The 19,619-nt window shown below is 38.0% G+C and overlaps 1 protein-coding gene across 1 annotated transcript in view; it reads right to left on the bottom strand.

Annotated features, from left to right (window-relative positions):
* LOC111970753 (copine-9-like) overlaps window positions 1-19,619 on the bottom strand; it is a 75,584-nt gene that overhangs the window by 3,370 nt on the left and 52,595 nt on the right. Inside the window, exons 12-13 of the mRNA XM_023997513.2 lie at window positions 2,948-3,050; window positions 2,768-2,825 (exon numbers count right to left, since the gene is read on the bottom strand). Coding sequence (XP_023853281.2) covers window positions 2,768-2,825; window positions 2,948-3,050 — 161 coding nt within the window. The remainder of the gene's footprint in view (window positions 1-2,767; window positions 2,826-2,947; window positions 3,051-19,619) is intronic.

A 19,619-nucleotide genomic window follows, 5' to 3' on the forward strand; every position in this document is an offset into this window, starting at 1 on the left:
CGCACATACACACACAAACACCCTCAGACACACACACGTACAGACACACACACAAACACCCACAGAAAAACGGCTTCATCAAAACATGTGGGGGATTTGGAGAGAGGAATGGCGTGATGGAAAGATTTACAGAGAAAGAGAGCGTAAGAGAGGGGATGATGGTAATAGCAGAAGAGAGAGGAGAGAAGATGGTGCTTAAAGGTCCAATGCAGCCGTTTTTATCTCAAAATACAATCATTTCTGTGTAACAATTAATTTCATTTCTGTTTTCATTTAAAATAGACAAAAATAAATAGCTTCGTAGCAAAGAGCATTTTCTCAAGCAATAATTTAGCTAGGACTGTCTGGGAATGTTCTGAGTTGGGAGGGGAAAACTGAAAACTAGCTGTTATTGGCAGCTAGGTGTGGAACTCTCTTTCTTATTGGTCAATTAGCTAATTTACCGTCTTGTGATGTCAACAGTCAGGCCAAAACTCCATCTCACCAAAACAGGCTGAAATTTCCGGCAGTCTTTTCAAACAGCTCTTATACTAAAATGTATTATCATCATCATATTCACAATTTCACAGTATTATTCCAACCTTATAGCGTGGAAATATATATAAAAGACAGAGAATCATGTTTTTGACTGCACTGGGCCTTTAAGAGTCACATTCAAGTGTGTGTGTGTGTGTGTGTGTGTGTGTGTGTGTGCATGACCGTTTGTTTGCATAGGCTCCCTGTGGAGAGAGAGTTCCCCAGCTTCCTTCTGACTGAGCTAAAGGAGGATATGAAAGTGTAGATGAATCAAATACCCCTCTTCCTATAGAACATTTAAAGTTAAAGTTATGAAGATTCTCCATCCACCACACACTCTGGAGCAAGCAGTCAACACACCACACACTCTGGAGCAAGCAGTCAACCCACCACACACTCTGGAGCAAGCAGCCAACCCACCACACACTCTGGAGCAAGCAGTCAACCCACCACACACTCTGGAGCAAGCAGTCAACCCACCACACACTCTGTAGCAAGCAGTCAACCCACCACACACTCTGGAGCAAGCAGTCAACACAACACAACTCTTTCTCACTTTGCGAGGAAGACACAGGCTTAATTTCAAATTGTACCCTATTCACTATTTAGTCCACTCCTTTTGACCACAGGCATAAGGGAGGCATCCACAATCCCGTTCCTTGGAGTGCCATTTCAGGATTTCCCTTGGCCAGGCCATTGTGCACTTGCTGCATTGTCATCATTACCTAGGGATAATGATAAAATAATTTATATGCTTAAAGATAATGATTAAATAATTCCACCCTGAAACCTAACTATTAGGGATTATAGTTTATGTAGCAGGTATAAGGAATAATTAAAGTATTAAACGTAAGTCCAACTAGGTTCAAAAGAGACCTGTAAGGGAGAGAAATGTGTGTGTATGTGTGTGCCTAAGAAAATACAGAGAACAATTAAACTGTGTTTGACCCGACCTGGCTAGAACTCTGAGAAACTTATGATAGGACAGGGAGTACTTCTCAAGGTTTCCCTAATCTCGGGGGAATGGAACTGTCGGCTGGGTTGTGATACACAGTGGTGAGAACTCTGGAGAAGGATACAACTCACCTACTGTTCGTGTGTATGTATGTACTTAGGATATCTACTGTTTGTATGGAAGTATGTGCGTAAGTAAGGAGCAAGGTATAAAATGGATGTCTTTGTATAATGGACTTCAGAGTGCTCTCATGAATAAACATTTTGACTATTGTAAGCTGGGACTCTTGTCTGTTTCATTCAACCAGAATCTTACAAACTCTGGGTTGCAGACTGAGTAGATTAATTGAAGTTTATGAACATTGATAACGAAATTCCCATAACAGATAAAAATGAGCATGGTAGGTAGAGAAGGATATCACCCCAACAGAATTATCTCCTGCTGCATATTACTGTTAGCAAAACAAAATGGTACCACGAGTAAACAATGTGAGTGAATGGATTGTTTACATTGTAATATTATTCTGCTCTGCCATTAGCCTTCTGAGCTAAAGCCAGGTGACCCAGGTAACAGAGCCAAAGGCTGACCCATCGGGTGTGTGTTCATTAGGCAACATACGGAAGAAATGGACTGAAACAGGGAGGGACGACATGGACATTGCTCATTTCGTGTTCGATTGCAAGACATTTTAAAATGTTTTCCATGGCCTGCCCTACTGAATACGATCCAGGAGTCACTCACTCTGAGTTCCCCTCCACTGAGAGACATGACACAGGAGTCACGACCTGTTACCAATGAGGCTAATGCAATGCTAATGATTCTTTGGGATGGGGAGAAGGAATGAACACTCCCCTCTTCCTGGACAGCTACTAATAACGTTAGTTTTACTCCGCCCAGTGCACCTTGGGCGTGCAGGCTTTTGTTCCAACCCTACTATAAGACTCATGCTGCTCGTCAGGATCCGCTCAAGTGTGTTAGAAGAGTGTAACAGGTCCAGAGCAAAAGCCCAGCTCTGCAGGAGGAGGGATGGGCATCCTCGCTGTAGCGCCAAGGCAGGGAGAGAGCGAGGAGGGGATTCACCAGTTCCTAAAACCTTTGGGAAGGAGATTGCAGTAAGTGTTGTTTTGTCACCTACCCTGCTGATCGTTAGTGCACTTCACAGGCTGTGAAGCCTCTGATCAGAAGCTGTGAACTTTAAAAGGCTTGAATGGCTTTTTTGACAGTGGAGCTAGCTAGCTACTTTGGGTGTGCGCACACACACATGCCGGATGCACATGCGCACACACACACACTTACCGTCAAACTCAGCAGGGCCTACTCCCACTATGATGATAGACATGGGCAGCGCGGCAGCCTGTGAGAAAGGGGATAACACACAAAGGTGATGTGTGAGGTATATGTGCCGATAACACACACACATACGTATATACACACGTATATGTGCCGATAACACACACACATACGATAAGCACTCACATTGACCACAGCCTCCTTGGTCTGCACCATGTCTGAGATGACTCCGTCTGTGATCATCAACAGCACAAAGTACTGGGATCCGTCTGTCACATCCTCAGCACACCTGCATAGAGCAACACACCACAGGTTGAAACCTCAGCTTCTGTGTATACTGTATGTGTATATGAGTAGGTGTAGTTGTGTGTGTGTGGTGTGCGGTCGGCGGCGTGTAATAGTGTTGTGTGTGTATGTATGTATGTATGTATGTATGTATGTAGTGTATGTAATGTTGTGTGTGTGTGTGTGTGTGTGTGTGTGTGTGTGTGTGTGTGTGTGTGTGTGTGTGTGTGTGTGTGTGTGTGTGTGTGTGTGTGTGTGTGTGTGTGTGTGTGTGTGTGTGTGTTATGCGTGTGTATGTATATGATGTGTGTGTGTGTGTGTGTGTAGAGAGATACTTTCTTCTGTCTTCTGGTTTTTCTGTAGTAAATATAGCATTAACACAACTATTTGAGGTACCGTTACACTAAACTGAGCTCCATTGTCAGACATTAATGTTGTCTAGACCTCACACATTCTCACATCAGAATTAGACGTTCATCCATGTTTCTCAAAGTCCGATTTCGAAGTTGTTCCAAACGTCCAATTTTCAAAGTGTTTAAGGTTAAGTTTAGGCATAACCTTAGAATTTTTAAGGTTGGTTTTAAGTTTGGCATTACATCTGAAATTCTTAAGGTAAGGGCATTAACTCTGAATGGTTAAGGTAAGGGTTAAGGTTTGGGATAGGCTTAAAACAAAAAATGTCAAAAACAACTTTCTAAGTGACAGAAATGTTGTCTTGTTGTCCACGCCCTGACCGTAGATTGTTTTGTATGTTTCTATTTTTAGTTTGGTCAGGGTGTGATGTAGGTGGGTATTCTATGTCTGGGTATTCTATGTTGTAGGTCTAGGTTTTCTGTTTCTGTGTGTTTGGCCTGGTGTGGTTCCCAATCAGAGGCAGCTGTCTATGTTATCTCTGATTGGGAGCCATATTTAGGTAGCCTGTTTTCCCACTTTTGTTTGTGGGTGGTTGTTTCCTGTTTAGTGTTTTGTTTCACCTTTCAGGACTGTTCGTTTGTCAAGTGTTTTTCGTATTTTATAATAAGGGATCTTACACATGGGAGGAGATTCTGGCTGGAAGGGATCACCTTCCATGGGAACAGGTGGAGGCAGCCAGGAGAGGGAGGCAGCAGGAGAAAGGAACCGGCGGTATGAGGGAACACCGGTTGGCAAGGAAACCCGAGAGGCAGCCCCAGAACTTTTTTGGGGGTGGACAACGGGGAGATTGGCAGGTCAGGTAGAAGACCTGAGCTAACTCCCCGTGCTTACCGTGGTGAGCGTCGTACTGGTCAGGCACGTGTTATGCGGTGGAGCGCACAGTGTCTCCAGTACGTGTTCATAGCCCGGTACGTTACATCGCAGCTCCTCGCATCTGCCGGGCAAGAGTGGGCATCGAGCCAGGAAGGAGTGTGCCAGCCCTGCTCTCCAGGCCTCTAGTGCGTCTCCTTGGCCCGGGTTATCCTGCGCCAGCTCTGCACACTGTGTCTCCAGTACGTCTGCACAGCCCAGTGTGTCCTGTGCCTGCGCCCCGCACGTGCAGGGCCAAAGTCACCATACAGCCAGGACGGGTTGTGCAGGCTCTTTGCTCGAGACCTCCAGTGTGCCTCCACGGCCCAGTGTATCCGGTGCCTCGGCCAAGGACAAGGCCTCCTGCATGCCTCCCCAGCCTGGTGAGTGCATTGCCTGTGCTAAACTCTAACCCTCCTGCATGTCTCCCCAGCCTGGTGAGTCCTGTGCCTTCTCCCAGAACAAAGCCTCCTGTGATAATCCAATGTGGCAAGAAGCCTCCAGTGATGGTCCCATGGCAAGAAGCCTCCAGTGGATGGTCCATGGCAAGAAAGCCTCCAGTGGATGGTCCATGGCCACGAACGCCCTCCAGTGATGATCCATGGCACGAAGCCTCCAGTGATGATCCATGGCACGAAGCCTCCAGTGATGATCCATGGCACGAAGCCTCCAGTGATGATCCATGGCAAGAAAGCTCCAGTGAGCGGTGAAAACAAAGCCCCCCACTACTGCACGCATAGCCTCCCAGGGATCTAATTGGGCGCCATGGGCGGAGGCAAGCCTCGACTCAGGGGATGAGGCTCCAGGGACAGCGAAGTTCCTCCCGTGCATCGCCACTGGGACTCCAAGCCGGGGGGCGCACGAAGCCGCCTCCAAGTGATGATGCTATGGCCCCGGGAAGCCGGCTCCGGACTAAGAGGTAGACCCGCACGTCTGAGTTAGGCTCCGCTAAGCTAGGAGCTTGGCAGGTATGGCCAATGGGATCAATCACTGGTAGGAGGTTTGTTGTTGTTTCGTCAAGGATCATCACTGAGGCTTCGTGCCCATGGATCATGCACTGGAGGCTTCCGTGCCATGGATCATTCACTGGAGGCTTCGTGCCAAGGATTATCAGACTGGAGGCTTCTTGCCATGGATTCATCACTGGAGGCATTTCGTGCCATGGACTCAGCTTGCGGGAGCATGTTGAGCTTCTTTGCCATGATCATCACTGGAGGCCCTTCGTGCCATGGATTCATCAACTGAGTTGCGCTGGCAGCTGGAGCTTCGTGCCATGGATTCATCCACTGGAGGCTTCGTGCATGGGATCCACATGCACACTGGAGCTTCTGCCATGGAACCATCACTGGAGGCTCTATCTTGCCAATTGGACGCATCTACTGGTAGGCTTTCTGCCATGGACCATACACTATGTGTCACTGGAGGGCTTCGTTGCCATGGATTAGTCACAGGACGGCTTTGTTCTGGAGACAGGCAGCAGGACTCACCAGGCTGGGGGAGACATGCAGTGAGGGTTATAGAGCTTACTAGCACAGGCCAACATGACTCAACCAGGCTGGGGCAGGCATGGCAGGAGGCCTTGTCCCGTCTGGGCCGAGGCCAGCCGGATACGGATTGGGCCGTGGAGGCACACTGGAAGGTCTCGAGCAAGAGACCTGCACCACCGCCTGGCCTTGTATGGTGACTTTGCGCGCCGCGCCACTCGCACGTGCGGGGGCGCAGAGGCACAGGACCACTGGGGCCTGTGTGGCAGACGTACTGGAGACACAGTGTGCGAGCTGGCGCAGGATAACCCGGCCACAGGAGAGACGCCACTAGGAGGCCTGGAGAGGCAGGCTGGCCACACTCCTTCCTGGCTTCGATGCCCACTCGTCTCCCGGCCAGCATGCGAGGAGCTGCGATGTAAGTACCGGGGCTAGTGACACGTACCTGGAGACACTGTGGCGCTCCACCGGGCCACTAACACGGTGCCTGACCAGTACGGTTACGCGGTCAGCCACGGTGAAGCACGGGGGAAGTTAGCTGTCAGAGTCTTCACCTGACGCTGAACCCAATCTCCCGCCTGTGCCACCCCGAACAAAAGTCTGGGGGTGCCTTCTTCGGTTTGCCTTGCACTCCAGATGATGATCCATGGCACGAAGACCTCCAGCCGTCTCGCCTCTAGTCCTCGCGCAGCCTCCAGGTCGCCCTCTCATAACGCTCCGAGCCTCGGCGACCCGCCCTCTAGTGCGGCAGCCCTCCAGCGACGGGGTCCTTTCCCATTTAGTCCTGCGAGCAGCCAGAGTCGCTCTCCTGCTCTCCGCGTGCAGCATCGTCCCCAAGAGTCTGCCCCCCTGTCACGGAGCAGCCTCGCGAGAGTCTCCGGTCCTCGTCCGGAACCATGAGTTCCAGCCATGGACTACGGCTGCATCCGTGTTCCAGGCAGCAAAATGCCTCGGTACGATGATCCATCCGCTGTAGAGGATTCCCGCTGCAAGCTCATATAAAAATACGAAAAACACTTGACAAACGGAACAGGTCCAGCACACAGGGTACCCGAAAAACAGGAACACCCAATGGGAAAAAGCAGGCATTACTAACTCACGGCACTTCACCGGGAATAAAAGAGTTATAAGATATACACGTCTGGATTGGGGAACCACACAGAAGGAAGTCCCCTCACTTGTCCGGAGCAGGCCAGAAGTCTCCCCCTGTCCGGAGCACAGCCAGAGATTCCTCCTTGTCCGGGGAACCGGAGATACGAGGGTACCCCGGTCAGGGGTCGAGGGCGGTAAAGAGATCAACGCCCCAGCACGGGAAGAAGCACCGCCACCTGCGGTGCAAACAACTGCCCCACCCCAGAACCTGCCACGACTATTGGTTCCAGGTATTTGCGGCGAGAGATAGAAGTCCGACACCCATCTCTGTGGATCGGGGTATCATCATCGTGCCATGAGCCAAACTAAAAAGTAGAGACATCTCTATGACCGATTAAGACTTGCTTTTTGATTATGTTCTCTAGGTTTTAGTTTGGTCAGGGTGTTCGCAATGCTCGAGGTGGAGATGATACATACTACATGTCTTGGGTTATTCCCTGATGTTCGATATATGGTTCTAAGTGTTGCTGTTGTCTGTGTGTGTTGGTTCTGTTGTGTGGGTTCCTCCATGAAGAGCAGCCTAGTTTTTATCGTTGTCTCTGATTGGTGAGCCATATTTAGGTATTAACTTCCACCTTAACCCTTTTACCTAACCTCAGGGAGTTAACACCCTTACCCTTAAGGAATTCAGGCTTAAATCGGCCAAACCCTTAAACACCCAACCTTTTTAACAATTCTAAACGTTTATGCCACAACTTACTTAAACACTCTTCGCGCACATTGGACTTGTTGGGCACAAGCTCGGAATCGGGACTTTTGAGCACACTGGGATGAACGCCTCACCTCTCTCGAATGGTTGAGACACGCGTACTCACACACACATAATGCGAACACGCACCTCCCGTTAGCTGTAACGGTCCACACACATCAGTTGTGCTAATGCCACTATCTTCCCCTACACGAAACCAGAAGACCAGAAGAACCGTATCTCCTCTTACACACACCACTCACACCACAACATCATAACATACCACACTACCACACGCGCATGCATCATTCATCCACCACTGTTGCTGTAGAGCATGGTCTCGATCCTACATCCCATCGCTTACAAGACATCGTCTACTCGTATATACCACTCTCCCACGCACGCATCGTCTCGTACACACTTGTACACTCATTCTGCTTCCGCTTAGCTACAAGACTGATTCTTTCGTATTTTATTTAAAAAAAATATGACCACTTACCACGCTGCACCTTGGTCCTCCTCTCCTTCTCCAGACGACAATCATTACATGTTGTCTAGATTGTTGATATAGAAGTGTTGTGTTTTGTCGAATGTTCACATACTGTAAAACCTCAATCTCAAATAGCTGTCTGTCCCTTTTAATAGCCGGGCATCAGCACAGATTTCAGCAAATAAACGTATATTTCAAATAAACGGCAGGTCTAAATAAATTGATTAAGAGTGATCAGTGAGCACCATAAAGAAGATAAAGAGGAGCAACATCATTATATGAGACAGCAGTCTGGTTTGACATGGTCAAACATTGAATACTGAAGTCTGTGCTGTGATATCGATGCAACTACATGGATACAATGCGCAATAGAGTATCACAGTATGATTCATAATACCCATAAAACCTAGCTGTCAAACAGGGAAATGGTTCCAATTGTTTTTGCACCACTTTAGAAACACTTCAAATAAGGGCTGATGGTAATGGTCACAATAAACAGTGTGGTAGTCTTTTCAACAATTGATTAGGAAAAAGCTGTGTGCATTAAGGAAACAGACGCGTGGCTCAAATAGAAGGCTGTCTCTAATAAGCGCTGGTTATGTTCAGTGATGGAAGCAAATAAAGGCCCGGCCTGTTAATTGATGTTTTACAGTAGAAGTGTTGCATTGTCCAGACTGTTCTTATAGAAGTGTTGCATTGTCCAGACTGTTCTTATAGAAGTGTTGCATTGTCCAGACTGTTGTTATAGAAGTGTTGCATTGTCCAGACTGTTCACATAAACATGGCAGTTTTTTTGTGTTTTTGTGTAGGTGTTTGTCAGGCAGGTAATGGTAAGAGACAGCGGGGCGGACAAAGACCCACTGGCTGCTGCCTGTCTGATTGGACAAAGACCCCCTGGCTCACTGTCTGATTGGCTCACTCTCACCGTCTGGCCGGAGGGGCATAGGAAAAGAGTGCAGCGTAAATGGAGTTGAGTACTATCACATCCTCTCTATCTCTCTGTGTCTACTTCTCTCACACTAGTGTGTGAAAGTCTCTCTCCCTCTCCAGGAAACAGTGGATAGGAGAGGTGGGTGGTGTTCGAGAACCAAAATAATTCCCTGCAGCCCTTGTTTTCAACTCCACTTGAGGTGGAATGTGGTAGTAATTACTATAGTCTCTGCTGCTGTGCTGAAATGTGGTAGTAATTACTATAGTCTCTGCTGCTGTGCTGAAATGTGGTAGTAATTACTATAGTCTCTGCTGCTGTGCTGAAATGTGGTAGTGTGGTAGTGATTACTAATCTGTGGTAGTGATTACTAATCTGTGGTAGTTATTACTATAGTGTGGTAGTTATTACTATAGTGTGGTAGTTATTACTATAGTGTGGTAGTTATTACTATACACTATCGTGTGGTAGTTATTATATAGTGTGGTAGTTTTACTAAAGTGTGGTAATTTTCCGTTTGTTGTTTTACTATATATGTGGTATTTATTACAACCTTGTGGTAGTTATTACTAATCTGTGGTAGTAATTACTATCATCGTGGTTAGTTATTACTATCATGTATAGTAATTACTATCATGTGGTAGTTTACTATCATGTGGTAGTTATTACTATCGTGTGGTAGTTATTACTAAATGTGGTATTTATTACTAACCTGTGGTATTTATTTACTAACCTGTGGTAGTTATTACTAATCTGTGGTATTTTATTACTATCATGTGCTAGTTTTACTATCTGTGCTAGTTATTACTAATCTGTGGTAGTTATTACTATAGTGTGGTAGTTAATTACTATATGTGGTAGTTATTACTATAATGTGGTAGTTATTACTCTAACATGTGGTAGTTATTACTATAATGTGCTAGCTATTACTACAATGTGTCTAGTTATTACTGATGTAATATTATCTCTGTGGTAATTATTACTATCATGTGGTAGTTATTACTAGAGTGTGGTAGTTATTACCAAATCTGTGGTAGTGATTACTATACTATGCTAGTTATTACACATATGTGTGTAGTTATTACTATCATGTGCTAAGTTATTACAATCTGGTGGCTAGTTATTAGTATACATGTGGTAGTTATTACTATGTGGTGGTAGTTATTACTATAGTGTGGTAGTTATTACTATAGTGTGGTATTATTACTAATGGTGGTAGTTATTACTAATGCTGTGCTAGTTATTACTTAATCTGTGTGCTAGTTATATTAGTATAAGTGGTAGTTATACTATAGTGTGGTAGTATTACTATGATGTGGTAGTTATTACTTAATCTGTGTCTAGTTATTAGTATAATGTGGTAGTTATTACTATACTGTGGTAGTTATTACTATAGTGTGGTAGGTTATTAACTAATAGTGTGGTAGTTATAGTATAGTGGTGTTAGTTATTTAATCATGTGGTAGTTATTACTATAATGTGGTAGTTATTACTATCTGTGGTAGTTATTACTATCATGTGTAGTAGTTAAGTGGTAGTTATTACTATAATGGGTAGTTATACTATAGTGTGGTAGTTATTACTATAATGTGGTAGTTATATACTAATTGTGGTAGTTATTACTAAATGTGGTAGTTATTACTATAATGGTGGTATATACGTTAGTTACTATAATGTGGTAGTTTATTTACTATAATGTGCTAGTTATTACTATCATGTTGTAGTTATTACTATCATGTGGTAGTTATTACTATCATAGTGTCAGTTATTACTATCATGTGGGTAGTTATTACTATAATGTGGTAGTTATTACTAATCATGTGGTAGTTATTACTATATGTGGTAGTTATTACTATAATGTGGTAGTTATTACTATAATGTTGGTAGTTATTATACTATAATGTGCTAGATTTACTATCATGTTGTAGTCTTATTACTATCATGTGGTAGTTATTACTATCATGTGGTAGTTTTACATCATGTGGTATTATTACTATCATGTGGTAGTTATTACTAATCAATGTGGTAGTTATTACTATATTGTGGTAGTTTATTACATAATGTGGTAGTTATTACTATATGTGGTGGTTATTACTATAATGTGGTAGTTATTACTATAATGTGGTAGTTATACTATAGTTGTGGTAGTTTATTACTTAATGGTGGTAGTTTATAGTAATAAGGTGGTAGTTATTACTAACCTGTGGTAGTTATTACTATAATGTGGTAGTTATTACTTATATATGTGGTAGTTATTACTATAATGTGGTAGTTTATGTTACTATCATGTGTAGTTATACTAGAGTGTTGGTAGTTTATTTACAAATCTGTGGTAGTTTACTTACTATAATGTGGTAGTTTTATAGTATAAGGTGGTTATGTTTATTACTACCTCATGTGGTAGTTATATTACTATAATGTGGTAGTTATTACTATACTATGTAGTTATTACACATCTGTGTAGTTATTACTAATCATGTGCAAGTTATTACTAACTGTGCTAGTTATTAGTATAATGTGGTTTTTATTATCATATGGTGGTAGTTATTACTATATGTGGTAGTTATTCTATAGTGTGGTAGTTTTATCATCATGTGGTTAGTTATTACTAATCTGTGCTAGTTATTAGTATAATTGTATTATGTTATAGTGTTGGTAGTTATTATAATGTGTAGTTTTTACTATCATGTGGTAGTTATTACTATAATGTGGTAGTTATTACTAATCTATGTTAGTTTATTACTAATCTGTGGAAGTTATTACTATAATGTGGTAGTTTATAGTATAAGGTGGTGAGTTATTACTTAATGTGTAGTTATTACTATAATTGTGGTAGTTATTAACTATATGTGGTAGTTATTATTCAACCTGTGGTAGTTTATTACCTATATATGGTATAGTTATTACTATATCTGTAGTATACTTGTGGGTAGTTATTGAACTATACTGTGGTAAGTTATTAACTATGCTGTGGTAGTTTACTTTCATGGTATATTACTAACCTGTGTAGTTTTTACTTATTATTACACCTGTGGTAGTTATTAAATCTATAGTGTGGTAGTTAATATATGCTCTAATACTAGATGGTTGCTAGTAATTAATGTGTATTTATTAACTTATAATGTGGCTAAGTTCTTCTATATGTGTGCTATACTTATATTGCTAGTTGTAGTTATTACATGTTGTAGTTATTTCATTAACTATCAAATGTGTAGTTATTACTATCATGTGGTAGTTATTACTCCTAATGTTGGTAGTTTAATGTATAAGTGATTACGTCGTTGGCTAGTTATTACTATAAGTGGTAGTTATTATCACAATTGTGGTAGTTTATTACTAGTAATGTGGTAGTTATTTACTTTATAATCGTGGTAAGTTATTAACTATAATGTGGGGGTTTTAAGTTTTTTATTTACTATAGGATATTTCTGTGTGGTAGTTATTACTAATAATTGGTAGTTTTAATAAGTATAAGGTGGTAGTTATTACTAACGATGGTAGTTTATTACTATAAATGTGGAGTTATTACTAATTTGATTATCTATCATGGTGTAAGTTTATTAAACTATCCATGTGGTTATTAATATCATATTGTATAACATTGTGGTAGTTATATAAAATGTGGTAGTTTATTATATATCAGTGGTAGTTTATTAATACTCCTAGGGGGTAACCGTTCTACTTAACTATAAACGCTGTGCCGCAGCTCCCTGGCTACTACACTGACGCCCACTGTAATTAACCCTACTGTGGTAGTTATTACTATAAGTGGTAGTTATTACTATAAAGGTGGTAGTTATTATGTATACAGTTGTAGTTGGTACTTATACATACTTCAGTGGTAATACAAAAATATCAATGTGGTAGTTATTACTATACCTGTGGTAGTTTCTTATATCATTGTGGTAGTTATTACTATCATGTGGGTAGTGATTACTAACTTGTGGTAGTTATTCACTTATATGTGTATTAAGCTATCTGGGGTGTTATATTTTAAGTTTTATTACTTTATAATGTGGTCAGTTTATTACTATAAGTAGTGTAGTTTTATATTAGTAGTGCTTAGTTATTACTATCATGTTGTAGTTTTATGTACTATCAAGTTGTGGTATCTACGTGGTAGTTTATTACTATCATGTGGTAGTTATTCCTATCATGTGGTAGTTATTTCCTATAAATGGTGGTAGTTTTATAATAATAGTATAAGGTGGGTTAGTATCTTACTATAATGTGGTAGTGTTATTACTATAGTGATAGTTATTACGGGTAGTTATTACTATATGTGGTAGTTATTACTTTATATGTGGGTAGTTCTTATACAGTATTAATTAAGGTTGGTAAGTTTATTTACTAACCTGTGGTAGTTATTACTATAGTAGTTAATACTAGTGGTAGTTATTACTATCGTGTGGTCAGTTTTTTATATGTGCATTATACTAAAGTGGATTTCAAAGTTGTTTTTACTAAATGTGGGTAGTTTTAAACTATAATGTGGTAGTTATTAACTATAAATGTGCAGTAATTCATCATTGTTGTAGTATTATATCAACGTGTATATCAAGATGTGTAGTTTATTACTATCATGTGGTAGTTATTACTACATTGGTAGTTATAACTAAGTGGTCGTAACTAGTGTAGTTATTCTAATCCTGTGGGTAGTTATTAACTATAATGGTGTGGTAGTTATTTAACTAAATCTGGTGTTTAAGTATAAGGTTAATTTAACTAACCCTGTGTTTCTGTGGTAGTTATTAAAACTTCCATTAGGTAGTTATTAATAATGTGGTAGTTATTACTAAACTCTGTGTAGTTATTACTAACCTGTGGTAGTTATTACCTATATGTGGTAGTTATTATAATGTGGTAGTTATTCTAATAGATGTGGTCGTTATTACTATAATTGTGGTAGTTATTAACTATAAATTGGAGTATGTATAGGGAGTTTTATTACTAATCAAGTGGTAAGTTTATTCCTAAGTGGATATGTTGGTAAGTTATTTACTTATAATGTGTTTAGTTATTACTATATCTGTGGTTAGTTATTACTAATCTGTGGGATACTAAGTTGTTATTTACTATAATTGTGGTAGTTATTACTATAATGTGCTAGTTTATTACTATAATGTGCTAGTTATTTACTAATCATTTGTAGTTATTACTATCATGTTGTAGTTATTACTATCATGTTGGTAGTTTATTTACTATCATGTGGTAGTTATTAACTATCATATGTGGTAGTTATTACTAATCTAGTGGTAGTTATTACTATAGTGTGGTAGTTATTACTATAATGTGGTAGTTATTACTAAGTGTGGTGTAGTTATTACTATAAATGTGGTAGTTATTATCTCATGTGATTAGTTATTACTAATCTGTGGTAGTTATTACTAATTATATGTGGTAGTTATTACTATCATGTGGTAGTTATTACTATAATGTGGTAGTTTATATAGGTGTTATTATTACTAGTAATGGGTAGTTATTACTATAATGTGTGGTAGTTATTTACTATCATGTGGTAGTTTATTACTATATGTGGTAGTTCTTACTATCATGTGGTTAGTTATTACTATAATGTGGTAGTTATTACTAATCTGTGGTAGTTATTACTATAGTTGTGGTAGTTATTACTATAGTGTGGTAGTTATTACTATATGTTGGTAGTTATTACTATAATGTGTGAGTTATTACTATAATTGTGGTAGTTATTACTCATAATGTGGGTAGTTATTACTATAATGTGGTAGTTTATTACTATATAGTGGGTAGTTAATTACTTATATGTGGTAGTTATTACTAATCGTGCTAGTTTTACTATAATGTGGTAGTTTATTACTATATTGTGGTAGTTTATTACTAATGGTAGTTTTACTATAATGTGGTAGTTATTACTAAATGTGCTAGTTATTACTATCATGTGTAGTTATTACTAATTATGTGGTAGTTATTACTATCATGTGGTAGTTATTACTATATTGGTGGTAAGTTATTACTATCATGTGGTAGTTATTACTATCATGTGGTAGTTATTCTATCAATTGTGGTAGTTTATTACTATAATAGCTGGCTAGTTATTACTATCTGTGGTAGTTATTACTATAGTGTGGTAGTTATTACTAAATGTGGGAGTTTTTAGTATCGGTGGTAGTTATTACTATATGTGGTAGTTATTACTATAATGTGGTAGTTATTACTAATCTGTGGTAGTTATTACTAAGTAATGTGGGTAGTTATTAACTATAGTGGTAGTTATTCTATCATGTGGTAGTTTATAGTATACAGGTGGTATTATTACTATAATGTGGTAGTTATTACTATAATGTGGTAGTTATTACTATCATGTGGTAGTTATTACCTATCATGTGGTAGTTTATTTACTATAAATGTGGTAGTTATTATAGATCAGGTGGTAGTTTTATTAACCTAACCTGTGGTAAGTTATTACTATAGAAATGTGGTAGTTAATTTAACTATATGTGGTAGTTATTAATAGTGTTAAGTACTATAATGTGCTTAGTTATTATATAAATGTGTTGGCTAGTTTATTACTATAATGTGGGTAGTTTATTACACTAGATCGTGGTAGTTATTACTAAGTGTGGTAGTTATTACTATAATGTGTAGTTTATTAAGTATCAAGTGTGGTAGTTATTAACTACATATGGTTAGTTCTTTACTATCATGTGGTAGTTTTACTATCATGTGGTAGTTCTTACTAATCATGTGGTAGTTATTACTATCATGTGGGTAGTTTATTACTATCATGTGGTAGTTTTACTAATCTTGTGGTAGTTATACTAATAATGTGGTACGTTATTACTAATAGTGTGGTAGTTATTACTATAATGTGGTAGTTTAATAGTATAAGTGGTAGTTATTACTATATATGTGGGTAGTTTATTACTATATTGAATAGTTATTACTATCATGTGGTAGCTTATACTAATCATGTGTAGTTATTACTATCATGTGGTAGTTATTTACTAACCTGTGGTAGTTATTACTAACCTGTGGTAGTTATTACTATAGTGTGGTAGTATTACTATAGTGTGGTAAGTTATTACTATAGTGTGGTAGTTATTACTATAATGTGGGGCTAGTTATTATACTTAATGTTGCTAGTTATTACTATGGGTAGTTATTACTATAATGTGGTAGTTATACTATAATGGTGGTAGTTATTACTTATTATTCTTATTGATAGTTATTACTATCATGTGGTGTTATTACTATCATGTGGTAGTTATTACTATCATGTGGTAGTTTATTACTATAATGTGGTAGTTATTACTATAATGTGGTAGTTTATTACTATAGATGTGGGTAGTTTATAGTATAAGGTGGTAGTTATTGACTAACCTGTGGTAGTATTACTAATCTGTGGTAGTTATTAACTATCATGTGGTAGTTATTACTATAATGTGGTAGTTATTACTTATCATGTGGTATTATTATATCATGTGGTAGTTATTACATCATGGTGGTAGTTCATCATAAATGCTGGTAGTTCAATAATGTGGTAGTTTAATTACTATAGATGTGGTTAGTTATTACTATAATGTGGTAGTTTATAGTAAATGAAGGTGGTAGTTATTACTATTCAAATGTGGTAAGTTATTACATATATGTGGTTAGTTAATTACTAACCTGTGGTAGTTATTACTATCATGTGGGTAGTATTACTAATCTGTGGTAGTTATTACTAACCTGTGGTAGTTATTACTATAGTGTGGTAGTTATTACTAACCTGTGGTAGTTATTACTAACTGTGGTAGTTATTAAGTTAATATGTGTGGTAGTTATTACTATAATGTGTAAAGTTATTACTATAATGTGCTAGTATTACTATAATTTTGTGGCGAGTTATTTACTAATCATGTTTGTAGTTATTACTATCAAGTGGAAGTTATTACTATCAATGGTAGTTTATACTATCAATGTGGTAGTTATTAACTATCATGTGGTCAGTTCTTACATAATGTGGTCGTTTATAGTCTAAGGTGGTAGTTTATACTAAAACTGTGGTAGTTATGTACTATAATGTGGTTAGTTATTACTATATCTGTGGTACGTTATTACTATAATGTGGTAGTTATTACTAACTCATGTGGGTAGTTTATTACTATAAAGGTGGTAGTTATTACTGATCATGTGGTAGTTATTTACTATAGTGTGGTAGTTATTACTTAATGTGGTAGTTATGATAAGGTGGTAGTTATTACTATAATGTGTTAGTTATACTATAAGTGGTAGTTATTACTATCATGTTGTAGTTATTACTATCATGTTGTAGTTATTACTATCATATTGTAGTTATTACTATCATGTGGTAGTTATTACCATCATGTGGTAAGTTATTACTATCATGTGGTAGTTATTACTCTAGTGTGGTAGTTATTACTATAAGGTGGTAGTTATTACTATAAGGTGGTAGTTATTACTATAAGGTGGTAGTTTATTACTATAGTGTGGTAGATATGACTATAGTGTGGTAGTTATTACTATAATGTGGTAGTTATTACTAATCTGTGGTAGTTATTACTAATCTGTGGTAGTTATTACTATAATGTGGTAGTTATTACTATCATGTGGTAGTTATTACTATAATGTGGTAGTTATTACTATAATGTGCTAGTTATTACTAATTCTGTGGTAGTTATTACTAATCTGTGGTAGTTATACTATAATGTGGTAGTTATTACTAATGTGGTAGTTTCATTTATTATGTGAGTACTATAGTGTGGTAGTTATTACTATAATGTGGTAGTTATTACTATAATGTGGTAGTTAAATTAGCTATAGTGTGGTAGTTATTACTATAATGTGGTAGTTTATAGTATAAGGTGGTAGTTATTACTAACCTGTGGTAGTTATTACTATAATGTGGTAGTTTATTACTATAATGTGGTATTATCATAATGTGGTAGTTATACTATCATGTGGTAGTTATTACTAGCGTGTGGTAGTTATTAAAATCTGTGGTAGTTATTACTATCATGTGGTAGTTTTATATGTAGTAAGGTGGTAGTTTATTACTAACCTGTGGGTAGTTATTATCATAATGTGGTAGTTATTACTATACTATGCTAGTTATTACACATCTTGTGGTAGTTATTACTATCATGTGCAAGTTATTAACTAATCTGTGCTAGTTATTAGTATAATGTGGTATTTATTACTATAGTGTGGTAGTTTTACTATAGTGTGGTAGTTATTACTATAGTGTGGTAGTTAATTACTATCATGTGGTAGTTATTACTAATCTGTGCTTAGTTATTAGTATAATGTGGTAGTTATTACTATAGTGTGGTAGTTTATTACTATAGTGTGGTAGTTATTACTATCATGTGGTAGTTTATTACTATAATGTGGTAGTTATTACTAATCTATGTTAGTTTATTACTAATCTGTGGTAGTATTTACTAATGTGGTAGTTTATAGTATAAGGTGGTAGTTATTACTATAATGTGGTAGTTATTACTATAATGTGGTAGTTATTACTATAGTGTGGTCGTTATTACTATAATGTGGTAGTTTAATAGTATAAGGTGGTAGTTATTACTATAAGTGGTAGTTATTTACTATAATGTGGTAGTTATTACTACATGTGGTAGTGTATACTTATCATGTTGTTAGTTTATTCTATCATGGTGGTAAGTTATTAAACTAAACCTGTGGTAGTTTTACTAACCTGGTGGTAGTTTATTTCACTAACACTGTGGTAGTTATTACTATAGTGTGGTAGTATTACTATAAGTCTAGTTATATACTATAATGTGCTAGTTTATTACTATAATTGTGCTAGTTATCTACTTAATCGTGGTAGTTATTACTATATATGTGTGTTAAATTACTAATAATGTGCTAGTTATTACTATCATAGTGTAGTTATTACTATCAGTGGTAGTTATATTAACTATATGTGGTAGTTATTATCCCTCATGTGGTAGTTATTACTATATGTGGTAGTTATTACTATCATGTGGTAGTTATTACTATCTGTGGTAGTTATTACTTATATGTGGTAGTTCTTACTATAATGTGGTAGTTATTACTAAATGTGGTAGATATTACTATAGTGTGGTCAGTTTAATTACTATAATGTGGTAGTTATAGTATAAGGTGGTAGTTATACTACGCGTGGGTAGTTATTACTATAATGGGTAGTTTACTATCTGTGTAGTTAATTACTATAATGTAGGTAAGTTTTACTTATCAATGTGGTAGTTATTCCCTAATCATGTGGTAGTTCATATAATGTGGTTAAGTTCATATAATGTGGTAGTGGATTTACTATAATGTGGTAGTTATACTATAATGTGGTAGTTATTACTATACGTGGTAGTTTATAGTATAAGGTGGTAGTTATTACTATATGTGGTAGTTATTACTATAATGTGGTAGTTATTACTAACCTGTGGTAGTTATTTACTATAATGTGTTAGTTTATTACTAATCTGTGTAGTGATTTACTAACCTGTGGGTAGTTTATTACTATAGTTGTGGGTAGTTATTACTATAATGTGGTAGTTATTAACTATAGTGCTAGTTATTACCTATAATGTGCT

The sequence above is a fragment of the Salvelinus sp. IW2-2015 genome, linkage group LG11 (genome assembly GCF_002910315.2).
Source record: "Salvelinus sp. IW2-2015 linkage group LG11, ASM291031v2, whole genome shotgun sequence".
Taxonomy (NCBI): domain Eukaryota; kingdom Metazoa; phylum Chordata; class Actinopteri; order Salmoniformes; family Salmonidae; genus Salvelinus; species Salvelinus sp. IW2-2015.